Source organism: Armigeres subalbatus, chromosome 2 (genome assembly GCF_024139115.2).
Source record: "Armigeres subalbatus isolate Guangzhou_Male chromosome 2, GZ_Asu_2, whole genome shotgun sequence".
NCBI classification, from domain to species: Eukaryota; Metazoa; Arthropoda; class Insecta; order Diptera; family Culicidae; genus Armigeres; species Armigeres subalbatus.
The window spans coordinates 29,543,973-29,556,613 of NC_085140.1; the positions used below are offsets into that span (position 1 = coordinate 29,543,973).

Genomic DNA, 12,641 nt, shown 5'->3' on the forward strand with positions numbered 1-12,641 from the left:
CAATGAGATAGTGGTCTGATGGGTGTAAACTCAATTCAGTAAATTCTCACTTTGAACCGTACTATTGAATATGGTAATTTTCAAAAGCTTGGATTATCTCAAACTTCTATACAATACATGAAAAATGCATTAATTTGCCTGTTATTTACTCATCGATTTATTTCCCATTCTTTCTCAAGCAGCGTTCACCCATGTGACAGAAATACAAGAGATATTCCCTTATTATGTTACCATTTTATTTAAGAGTAAACGATAAAAAAGATGACGGGGGTCTCCGGTGATTTGATTAGGCGACGTGCCTGCAGCGACTCTTAATCAAATGTCTACCTCGGTAAACATCTGTTTGACTCTCGTCTGTCGCATTCGGGGTTTGCCTAAACGCGTCTAGACCAACAACGCCAGATTGTTTGGGTAGGACGACGACGACGGAAGGTGCGGCGAACGGAAAGATCCGATTACACGAGTCCGCTTCGCGCCTTCTTCCCACCACCATCGCATCGCGCGTTGTCACAACGCACGCCTGGGTCATTTTTTAAGATAATCGAATTATGACAGCCAGTGGTTCCCTGCGTTGATCCCGTTTTGTTTATTGGCTCAGCTTGGTTGGGTTGCCTGGGCAGACGTACATAGGCGAGTGATGCAAAATTTATGGTCCAGCGAGCGAATTAATGACCGCGGCCCGAAATTGACAGCGGGTTTGACGCGTGACAACTGTGGCTGGCCACTTGATAGAAAACGGCAGTCCAAAGAATCGAAATGGTATCATCAGAAAGACGTTGCCCGATGTTTTTTTTCAGCAAACATCATTGAAAATAAGGCATGCAACTCCAGTGATAAACAATATCATCGGGAAAAACAGGTTCTTCGTTCCACAACGCCATCATGTCCATAGCTACTTAATAACGATTATTTTAATTATCATTATTATTCAAATCTTCCACCAGATACGATGGAGAACGGCAGCAAACGTACCCTAGCCTTATCTGGAAAACATTTGTCTTATGGGTTGTTGCCCGAGGCAGCTCATAGAAACTGTGCTGAAGAAACGTGATGAAGATGGTCAAACAAGATCATCTCGCTGCGCGGCATTCACAGCGTACCGAGTTACCTCCTAATTGATGATAATGCAGAACGAATATGACATTGCGCGCCGCAGATCCTACACTTGTTGATACGCCCGAGCGGGACTGTCAAAATTCGATCCATTCGATCATAAATCTCCAGAAGGTACGAAATAAATGACTCTATATGACGCTTTGGACTGTGGTGGTGATGATGATGATGATGAACAGTCTGTTGACCTGTGTCTTGGGCCCTTCAAGGGGAAAATGTGGTGGATATCAACTTACATTATCTAGAAAGATCTCCAGCGGCGAGGAGATGCTCGGTTTCCCCAGGTACCAGTCCTGTGTGGGACTGTACTCGTCCAGCAGTCGCACCAGCCGCGGCACGTTGACGTAGTTATCGTCGTCGAAATGGCACCACCATCTGGAAGAAAAGAACAATTGAGAAATTAGTGTGAGGTGTAGTGTTTTCGGAGTGGTTGGATGATGATATTCTTATCTACAGATTCTTAAACTTGGAAGTCTCTGGCCAAAATCGTTAAAATTAGTTCTCACACGGATGGCGATTGATATCCCGTTGTGTTCTCTGCATGATCGTCACTATCTGCGTTCGTAAATTTAATCCAATAGAGAACCACTTCTAATTTCCCTAGAACACTAATTCGGGCAACTATCTGGATCGGCGGACGATTATGATGGCCGGTGGCGGTCGCGAAGATCCTATAAAAATGTCGAAACGGACAGGCAAGAAAGCGGTTCGGTGTTTTATTGGGACTGTGCGCATGTTCACGGCCTGCCGTCCAGTAAAATGACACGTCTCAAAAAACGATAAAAATAACACGCTCGTTATGCCGTTATAGGGTTATATGTAAGTAGGTACTTGCCCTGACTCTGCTTTAGTCAGATTAATTAAACAAAAAACGCGCTACCCACTGTGGAAGCCGATTTTTTTGTGTGAACTTGCTCCGAGAGCGAAGATAAAACTAGTTTTATGTACCGTTGGTGGCAAAGCGATTTGTTCTTGGCCCGAACTCGAAATCTCAAACCTATGATCCCGCTGAGCCACAGCATGATCACAGTTCCGGAAAAGCTATAAACTTAATTCGCCTTCATTCTTCCTTCTCAAGTGCGGGACTTTTGTGTCTCGTAAAAAAAACGTCAAATGCTTCTCCGTGGGATTTTTGTGTATCTGGTCTTGCTGGAAAGCACATCAAAGGGAACAGCTAAGCTTGGAGAGACTGATTTTAATACAAACGGGGCTGACTTTTATAGGTTGGTTTATGGGAAATTTACACGGTGCGTACAAGCAGCTTACGATTATTTCTCTGTTCTAGGTAGCAATTAGATATGTTGGGCAAATTATGGCACGTGTTTTATTATCGGTTATGGTGTTTTATTCCTTTTTGAGCTCGGTTCATCGTGCTTAGAAATCAGTAAATATTTGCATAGAGCAGTGAGGAATCATATTTCCTAAAAAAATGCCCTATGGGGTGTTATGCAATATTATTTTTCAAACATTTTTCTATTATCGTCCGTATTTCAATTAATGCTTCGTAATCCATTCCCATTTTTTTGTTCGTCTGTTCGTACTGAATGTTTTAAATATTATTTTTCTTCTTTATTGTAGTGAATGATCAACTAAAATATTTAATTTCACTCTTGTTTTGTGATAACGTTTTACAATTATAAATGCTCATATTTTTAGTTGGAATTTCCTGCAACATTATTAACATTACCCTCTTGTACATGCATATGAAACTATCAAACTTTCACTCACCCAGACCTGTTATACATACTCACTACTTCTTGTTCCTGTGGCACACTCGCCCTTTTGTACTTGCCATACTGAGGTGCAATCCTTAGCTTCATCTCTGTCAATCGATCTTCTGGTGTCTTTTTGCAATTCTTCGTTAGTTAACCGCAACCAAATTCCGCTGTTTTGCCTTTCTCGTACAACAAATTTTATTTATTTTTTCATTACAACCTGGTTTTCTGTCTGTTTGATCATCATTTTTGCTGCTTTTCTGAACACTAGAACCCACAAGCGCAGTGCATTGGTACTGGTCCGTGTCCTTGATCACATTCTTAAAATTGTCACTTTTTCCGTTTCTTCATTTTACAGTACACTTTTTATTTCCCCTAATAAATTTCACACTTTAATTTCTAGCCTGTATACATTTTCCATTGTACTGGGTTTCTCTTGTCTTTTTCACTTTTTCCATTTTATAATACTGTTTTGATTCCCTTGAATGCCATGCTCTTATCATTTTTCTTCCGTTCATCAATGATCTAGCCGGCACTGGTTCTCACTTAATCAAAAATAGCGTTCCTTACGAAAAACGATTGTTTTCCGCTGTCACCATATCAAGCGACCACTTCTACTTATCTGATGTTTGTTCTTATTTTCTTCGGCACTGATTTTCACTTAATCAAAAATTAGCGTTCCTCTGTTGCGAAAACAGTCTTTTTCCGCTGTCACCATATGAAGCGGAGTGGAAATGTCCCGAGCGGAATATTACGACGCTTCTACCACGATATATGAAGCGTACTTCTTTTTTATAATGTATTGTTCACGCACAAATAAAGTATGAAGCGTTCTAAGCCGACGGCGCGGCACTGGTTTTTCGGGTATTTAGTTCAAACACTCAATTACGGTTAGAATAAAACTTTATTATTTATGTATCACTTGTTTGTACATTTATAAACTTTTTTTACATTTATAAACTTTCATTACACTCATTACAATTAACACTTTCGTATAATTATAAACTCGAATATTTTCGTTTTTCAAACTTTTGCACTATTTCCCGTATGACAATGTCTTTCCCAGAGATACTAACACTTTTTATTTATCGATACTTATTCTGAGACTCTAACACCGATTCTCGATTTTACCGCGACGGACATTTAACTGTTCACTTTTATCTTTTTCAAGAAGTTAATTAATTTAAACTTAGATCTCGATTCCTGCACTAGTCACGAGTGTCGAGGTGTCTAAGGGACAACCCTGATTCAATTGGAGTGTTCGGTAGGCCGGCTAGGGAAACCTAGAAAGCGCCGAATTCCAATAAAGGTGCTGCTGAATATTTGGGACTGACCCCGAGCTTGGAAAAGCGCACGGTATATATAGTCAATCCGAGTTCTGAATTTCATAATGATTTTATGAATTGCATCAGACTGGACTTTGGACCCCACGAAAAGTCCGAGAATCCTTAAATAACGTAATCATTTTCTTCATCCCACATTTATCTGTTCAGACTATGTGGTTTTAATTTCAACTTCGTAAATATCCTCAATTTGTAGCTTCCATTCATTACTCAACTTTGCATTCTTTATGGATGCTCCCTAAAGTTCTCTTGCACGAAATGTTTAATCAGCTTATTTGAAAAATCCATAAATTCCGAAACAACTTCCTTTTTTACAAATTTTTACAATAGTTATTTAATACCTTGTCATAAATTTGCTAATTCAGCCTTAATATTGGACTTCCATACCTTACGAAACTTTGCCTCCTTTTTTGGATGTCCCCTTTGAAATTCTCTTGGAAAAATTCTGTTCTCTTTCCACTCTCTAAAACTCTCTTATTTCGAGCACACATTCAAGTGGCTACTTCAATTTACTAATGTATTAATTCATATAATTTTTTGTATAAAATGAGTATCTCTAAGTCCTGCCCCTTTCTTTACACTTAAACTTGAACATTGCTGTCTCACAGAGTAATGTTCAACAAGTCCCAAATGTTTCATAATGCATGATACTACTAAACCAACGGAGTTGTGAAAACATTCACTTAAAAATCTGTATTCGAACCCAGCATGGGTTCTTTTGTAAAACAGCGTACCATACCGCCGTGATCAATTAACAGCTACCGCTTGTATTACTCTTTGATTTTAAGTATGCTCGTAAAAATCAATCAATCAATATTTTCTCTTTCTTTCAACTGGGCTTTGAATTAAATTCCCTTTCCCTAAAGAATCATTACCCTTCGGGTCGGCTCTTCCTTTTCCCGAACCACTAAGACCCCAATATCAATATTTCTTTTCAAGTTTATATTGGTAAGAACAAAATCATGTTCTCTCTGTTTTTCATACTGGGCAACAAACCCCTTTAAATCAATACACCTGTATACGTGTATGTAGATTCAATGAAGACTCTTATTGTCTCTATCATTTTGGCTAAGTTATTATTCCGCGCTCCTCACCCAAACAAATTCTTTCCTTAGTGTCCTATACATATGCGCCAATGCATCATCATCAATGACGATCGCGGCTATGTACCGCTATATCGTGCACTGTCCAATATGTGAGCACGTTTGAACATGTCAATCCACCGCGCTCCAGTTAAGTAAATCTGACTAAGCTGTTTTCGACGGTTTCGCCAAACCGTGATAAGGGGCTGCGATATTTCACATAACTTTTAAATTGATGAAAGTAAATTAACCCAACAATTCCTACATGCAACATTCTAAATTTATGTTGATTGCTTAAATTACTTTGCGTTGAGTAATTGAATATATTCGGCCTTGTTTTTACAATATCTCACTGCCATCAGTATTTAAAATTGTTTTAGGAAGGTGTCGGCACATAAGGCTGTGCACGTCCCTAAAACATTAGTGCGATTTCTCTTGGAATCATTGATGAACTTTTGAACGAAAGTTACCAAGCGGGTAAAAAACCATTTCAAAATTAATCGCTGATAGCAAAATCTGGGTACTAAATTGAGCAGCTATGTCATAGGAGCTTGGCTGAATGTTCCTTGGAGGCTAAACCTAATATGGCAGCCCTACCCAGGCAAAAAGGGCTTCTGAGATTAACTTCATGATGTTCTCAATAATGACAACTGTAGAAAAAAAAAACAAACATTTTTGAACAGGAATTTTCTATCACTGGAAATTTATTTCTTCTTCATCAATTGCTTCGGTATAAAAAACGGAGCCTGGAACAGCTTCTGATTGCGAAACACATTTTCTCCCGGCCGAACAATGGTATGCATCCCTCCGCAGGAACGTCCCGCCCTTATGGAAGTGCTTGGGCCATCCAACAAGATACCGGAGATTGTCTTTTGACTTTGATTTGCTGATTTTTTCTTCGACATCGAGGATTTCAACGGGACAGCCGGAAACTGTACTCTGCTCATGATGTTCTAGTCCTTCCTAAACGAACGCCAGACAGATCTGTCAAACTCAGCCACTTATTCTCTCTGACTACTAGATGACGTGGAAATCGCGCAATGGTCTTTGCCCGCAGTTACCGATTTTAAGATGCGCTCTTCCGGTTTGGTGATGGTGAACGAACCACCGACAGCTCGGCGGGCACGAATCCGTGTCAGAGCTTCACTTTTGGGCAGCTTCCGGGATATCTTCTTTGGTGTGCCTCTTCCCTGTGGCGCCATTGGCAGGTCATCTCGATCCCGTTGTACCACTGCCGCATCGCAAGCAATACAATTCAAATCAGTCAACAAGTGGTGAGTCGTTCCGGCCGCCTCTGGAGCGTTCAGACCAGCATTTGCGGCCAGTTTGTCAACCATGGAGTTTAGTTGATCCTTTTCCGAACAGAGCTTGGTCATCTTTGCATTCATTGCATTATTTTCATCGACCAGACTCTTGATAATGCAGTTCATTCCAGCGCGTTCTCGCAGTAGTTCAGCGATTTGATTCTTCAATGCCTCCATGTCCTGCATTAGGTTGTCTTGAGCATGGTAACTGGATTCCATTTCGCGTAGCCGATCCAGATCGACTGCATCCGTTTTACATTTCACTGCATCAACAGTTTGTTGCAGGTTGGCCATCATTTCGTCCAGCAGTCTTAAACGTCCATCCATTGCTTCCTGGTTGTCTTTCATCTGATCCTCTAAACCTGCGATTGCCGTCTTCGTTTGTTCTTCATTCGCTGTGAGCAAATCGTTCAACCCTTCTAACTTTTGGCGATCTTCGCAGCACTTTGTCAATCGATCGGCCAGCGCTTGCATCTGCTCGTCCAGGTTATTCAACGCAGTGGAGTGCTTGCGGAATGTGTCGCACATTTGGTCCATTTGTTCTTGTCCGATCGCTGCCCCGTCACCGTCATCGACCGTTTCATCGCTTGCTCCCAGTGCTTCCTGGATATCTCGGAAGCCGCTGGAGAGGATTTGGAGCAACTTGTACAACTGGTTGCAATTGATGATCCCATCTGGAACACCAATCGAGAGGTCCACGAGACGTGACAGATCTTCCAGGGACATTTTGAATATTGGGGAGGACGAAGAATTTGGATGAAGAGAAGCGAATTTTGACAGCAGGTTCAATAAAAGAGTGCATAGCCAACTTGGTTATGAGCTAGGATAGGATGTGCCAAGTAGTCAGTAAAAATCGTACCGATTTGCTGTCACAATCGTACCGGATGCTGATTGGTTGTAAATGACAGTCGATTACTTCGATTGGTGGTGGCACGTTTTTCGTAGGGCAGCATGTTGTTAGTTTGGCCGTGTTGCAGGTTTGTAGTTGATATCTGAGACGTGGCCTGCAAAGACGGCTTCTTTTTCCTTGTTTTGACACTTGTTCTTCTTTTCATCACAGTTGATCATCGATTATCAACATTCTTCTGACCACAATATTTAAAAGTGTTTGCTATTTACGAATTTGTAAACTTATTTTAATAAAGATTTTCCTATTGGGAATAAAACACATATTCATAACTGTTTAATATTAAGCTGTCCGGCAATTCTGGAATACTTTTCAAAGTGAAAAAGTACTCGTAAAACAAAACAAAATCATTCGGACTACTTTTTGAAAGATACCAATACTTTTACACAAAAAGGTGCTGGTTGCATCTGACAATTCGTGACAGCGCTTGCTGGTTGCAGATGAAGTTACATTTTTTCCTCTTTGCAAGTCCCGTCCCAGGTTGATATTAAGCATAATACGTAAATATTTGAGTTCCTTGGTTATGAGATTTAAGATCTCAGCCCTGCCCTTCCACGAAAAATTGTACAATGTTTCCTTTGATAAAAAAAAATCAAAAATCAAGTCACACTGAAAAATGAAGCTGTCATAAAACGCCAATGAATGCTGGAAAAGTCTGGATAAAATAAGTACGTCAAATTAAGTCGAGTTTATACCTATTTTCGATCAAATAAGTAGAACATGGTTCATGTTATATTTGTATATAACTACAGTGCATGCTTACGATAAAGACTAGGGAAAAAAGGTGAACATAGACTTGTCCGCCGCCGCGCCACGCCGCCGATACTGATTTACGTACGGCGACGCCGGTCAAGGTGTCGGCGGTGCGCCATACGCCGGTTGGCTCCACGCCGCCGAATTTCGTATTTCACGCCGGTGATTGGCCAACACAAAAATCACAGTATGGAGTGCATTTGCATCTGCCGAATCAAGGAAATTTATCAGGCATTAATTCAATAGCTTTTACACCTTCAGCAGATTTGTTTGCTTTTAACTCTGTCACTTTTTCCCGCATTGGCGTGTTGAATGTTAGGTCATCTAAGAACTTCTTGGCTACAGACCTACAAATCAACGAGCGTAGCGATGAACTTCTAATCTCATATGTAACTTCATGTGGAATAACCTCATTCTGGTCGCATTGGGTGGTTCATCATCTTTTTAAAGGTTTGAATGTTACATATCTTGATTGGTCTAGTGCTTATATACGCGGCTACAAGTCAACACTATGAATGTTGGATTTGGATTCCCCGTTTGGTAGGAGTTTTTTTAATCTTCCCTGGGCATGGAGTAGGTATCATTGTGATGGCCTCGTGATATGCGAATGCAAAAATGGTAACTTGGCTTCTGGAGCTGGAGCACGATGGGGCATGTGACCTACCAAATTGAACATTTTCTTCACTTTTATCTATTAATAAACAATTTCCAAAAAAAGTTTTTTGGTTTCCCTGAAATAATTTCCGAAGGAAGTTCTGAAGGAATACATGGAAAAATTCTTAGAGTCTTGAAGAATTTCTGGATTTATCCCCGTAGTAATTTCTGGAGGATTTTCTGAAGGAAACCCTGGGAGCAATTCTCTGTGAAATCGAAGGTCGATTTATATTTGTATTTTTTGATTTCCCAGAAATTTTCAAAATTTCAGGGTAATCAAAAAATACAAAATTGAAACCTTGAAAAAAAATTGTGATTTCACAGAGAATTGCTCCTGGAGAAAATTCCGAAGGAATTCTTGGAGGAATGTCCAAAGATTTTTTGAATATCGGTAATTCCTTTAGGAGTTCCTTTGGAAATTACTCTAGAAATTCGTATGGAGATATCCGAAATTAGTCCTAGAATTTTGAAAGGAAATGGCGGAGAAAATTACTAGATGAATTTCCAAGGCAGAACGAACAGAGACATTCACGCGAAGCCCGCGGGATACAGTATTCCCAAATAAATTTCTTGTTTCTTTTTAAATAATTTCCAAAGAAATTCTTGGAGGAATGTTCAAAGCAATTCTTAAAAAAAAAGAATGTCGGTAATTCCTATACGTCCTAGAATTTTGGAAGAAAATGGTGGAAGAAATTCCTAAGGAAGTACTAGATAAATTTCCGAGGGAATGGAATGTTTTATGGAATACCTGGAAAAGATCCAATGGAATTTGTTAAAATAATTTCCGAAGGAATTTTGTAGAATTTTTTAAAAGTATGTTTGTATGCATGTACTTATCCATTACCATGGCTTGAGTTTTGTTCTGCATGCAGCTCCACCTAATGGTATAATCGAATATAAATACCATTCTGCTTTCAATGCACTGCTGTATGAAGGGTATAAAACGGAGGTGGCGGACCCGTAAGCAGAGACACTTACGCGAAGCCCGCGTGTTAGAGAGAATCTCCTTTCAACAGTGTAATCCAACAGACTAATGAATAGAATCGCATTTCTTTTTGAGCTTTCCGAGAGATGGCTTCTTTGAGGAAGGGCGCGGCAAATCCATTACAATTGTGGAGAAGTGTACCCATCTACATGGGTAGAAATTTTTAAAAGTGTTCCAAAAAGAAGCTCTGAAGAAATTCCTGATGGAATTGTCAGAATTAATCAAAGATTTTTTGGAAGAATTTCCAGAAGAATTCTTTAAGAAATTTCCTAAGGTCTTGATAACTTCCGAAGCAATTCTCGAGGTTTCATTTGTGGAGGTTTTTTAAGGGAATTCCTGGAGAAATTCCCGATCGAATTTACTAGAATGAGTTTCTTGACGACTAGCCGAATTAGTTCCGAAATATATTTTCTAGGGATTGATAGGATGTATCTGCGAAAAAAAAAATCCGTAGAAAATTTCAAACGAATTCTTGCAGTAAATTCCCAAGGAATTCTTGAAAATATCCGAATATCCGCCATCTCGATAGTTTGGGAGTTTGCTTGGCATGTAGTCTTGATTCTAGAGTCAAAACAAAGTTTGTTTTACTACTGTCCGGATTTTCGAAATTTGTTTTGAAGATATATAAGTATTTATATTCATATTTCTATAGCTATTTGTTTGGAAAATCCATTGAAAATTCCTTCGTAAGTTCCTTTCAGAATTCCTTCGAATATTCCTTCAAATTCTGTTCGAAAATCTTTTCAGGTTCTCTTTCGGTTATTCCTTCAAGAATTGAGTCGGAAATTCTTCTAGGAATTTCTTCGAAAATCTCTTTAGAAAATCCACCAGGAATTAATTTGGATATTCATTCAGGAATTCCTTCAAAAAACCCTCCGGGAAGGCCTTTATTTTTTTTTTCAAAAATTCCTTTGGAACTTCCTCCAGGAAGTCCTACGGAAATACCTTCAGTAAACCGTATAAAATTCCTGCAGGAATAATTCCGGAACGAATTCTAATTTGGAGGAATTTTTAAAGGAATTTCCGAAGAAATTTCCAAAGTTATTTGAGTGTTAAACTTATTTTCAAATAAAAAAACAACGGTTCCAAAAAATTGAAAGAATTTACAAACGAAATTTCCGAAGATTTCCCATGCTTCTTTGTTCGACAGAAAGCTAATTTTAGCATGAGAATCGTGGTCCTGTCCTGACCAGTCGAATTTTTGATACTTTTCGAAAACATGAATAGGTCTGATCTACTGGAGTTCCTGGAAGAGTTGCTAAATAAATTTCCGGAGGAATATCCGATGGAATTTCTATAGCAAAGTCGGAAAGAATTCTTGGAGAAAACATTTTTTTTAGAAATTCCTAGAAGAAATTTCTAAAAAAAATCCAGAGAAAATCCTAAGGTTTTCTCCTAAAGGGATTGCCGAATGTATTTCTAAAACATTGTCCGCATGTATTCCTATAGAAATACTCAAAAAATATTGCATGGGTATTTTCTAAGGAATTCTTGAAGGAATTTTCAAAGGAATTCCTAAAAAAGTTTTCGAATTCCCAATTCCCAAAGGTTCCGTAAAAGAATTTCCGAAGCAATCCCTAAAGTAATTTCTATGGAAATTCCTGAAGGAACATTTGGAGAAATTTCGGAACGAATTTCTGAAGAAATTCTTAAATAAATTTGCAAGGGAATTCTTGGAGGAAGTTTTGAAGGAATTTATTAAGGAATTTTAAATTAATTATTATAATTCCCTTTTCGAATTTTCTGAGGTATATCTTGAGGAATTTCCAAACGAATTTCTGGATTTATATCTGAATGACTTTCCAATGAACTTATGTGCTGTGACGCGCTAAAGTCCTAGTGGGTGATGTAATGTAAACTTTTGTTGTGGAGATACAAGCTATAGCTATTAGGATGTTTACCCCATCAGTTTGACTGTTGCTAGTAATTGTACAAAAAACCCTAAAATTCATAAAAAGCATCACATGCCTTGCCGCGTAAATTTTTTTTCTCTGCTCAAAGTTCTTCACGCCGATTCACGCCGCCGCCGCCGCTGAACATTGCTTACGGCGTGACGCCGCACATAGGGGTATTTTTGCAATCTAGCCGGAATAAATTATTTCACCTCTCGAACTGCTATATTTCACCTTATTTCATGATACTGTGATGATAATTTAGCTGAAATATCAGTTTTCTTAATTTTCACTTTTTGGCTCATGTGCTTTACCCTTTAAAACCTTGAAAAACATTGGTAATTCCAATTAATTCGTTCTCATCAACGCTTCTACCCAAATCAGCTCAACTCTATGTGTTTGCAAGGGGAAACATAGAGCTTAAAGATGGTGTCATGGAAATTGCTCTATGACTCTTCCTCTTTTCATAAGGAGGTTGAATGTATGATATAGGCCATAAATGCCTTAAATACAGTACCAAACTGAAAACATCCGCTTTCAAATATCGCAAATTTGCGCAAGATTTTTCTTCGGGATCCTTAAATATAGACATAAATGCGTCCTCTCTATACTGAAATATTATCGAATATCATCGAATAAGTGTTTTATGCTTATTGAAAATATGAGTAACATTAACTAGTTTCAGCTCGAAAATGGACTTCGAATTACTCTTTTGTATTTCTGTTCAGAACCATTCATTCTTGTCAAAAATATGTTTACATGATACTATTTTGTCTACTTTTTCATGGTACTGATCTGTGGCTAGAATGGTGAAATACCCCTATGTGTGCCGCCGCCGGTGCAAAAATGGCCTTACGCCGCCGCCGTTCACAAATACTTTGGCGCACTGGTCT

At 38.9% G+C, this 12,641-nt stretch overlaps 1 protein-coding gene across 1 annotated transcript in view; it reads right to left on the reverse strand.

The window, feature by feature from the left end:
* Positions 1–12,641, reverse strand: part of LOC134218409 (fringe glycosyltransferase) — a 235,214-nt gene that overhangs the window by 36,434 nt on the left and 186,139 nt on the right. Inside the window, exon 5 of the mRNA XM_062697361.1 lies at positions 1,350–1,488. Within this exon, the coding sequence (XP_062553345.1) occupies positions 1,350–1,488 (139 nt within the window). The remainder of the gene's footprint in view (positions 1–1,349; positions 1,489–12,641) is intronic.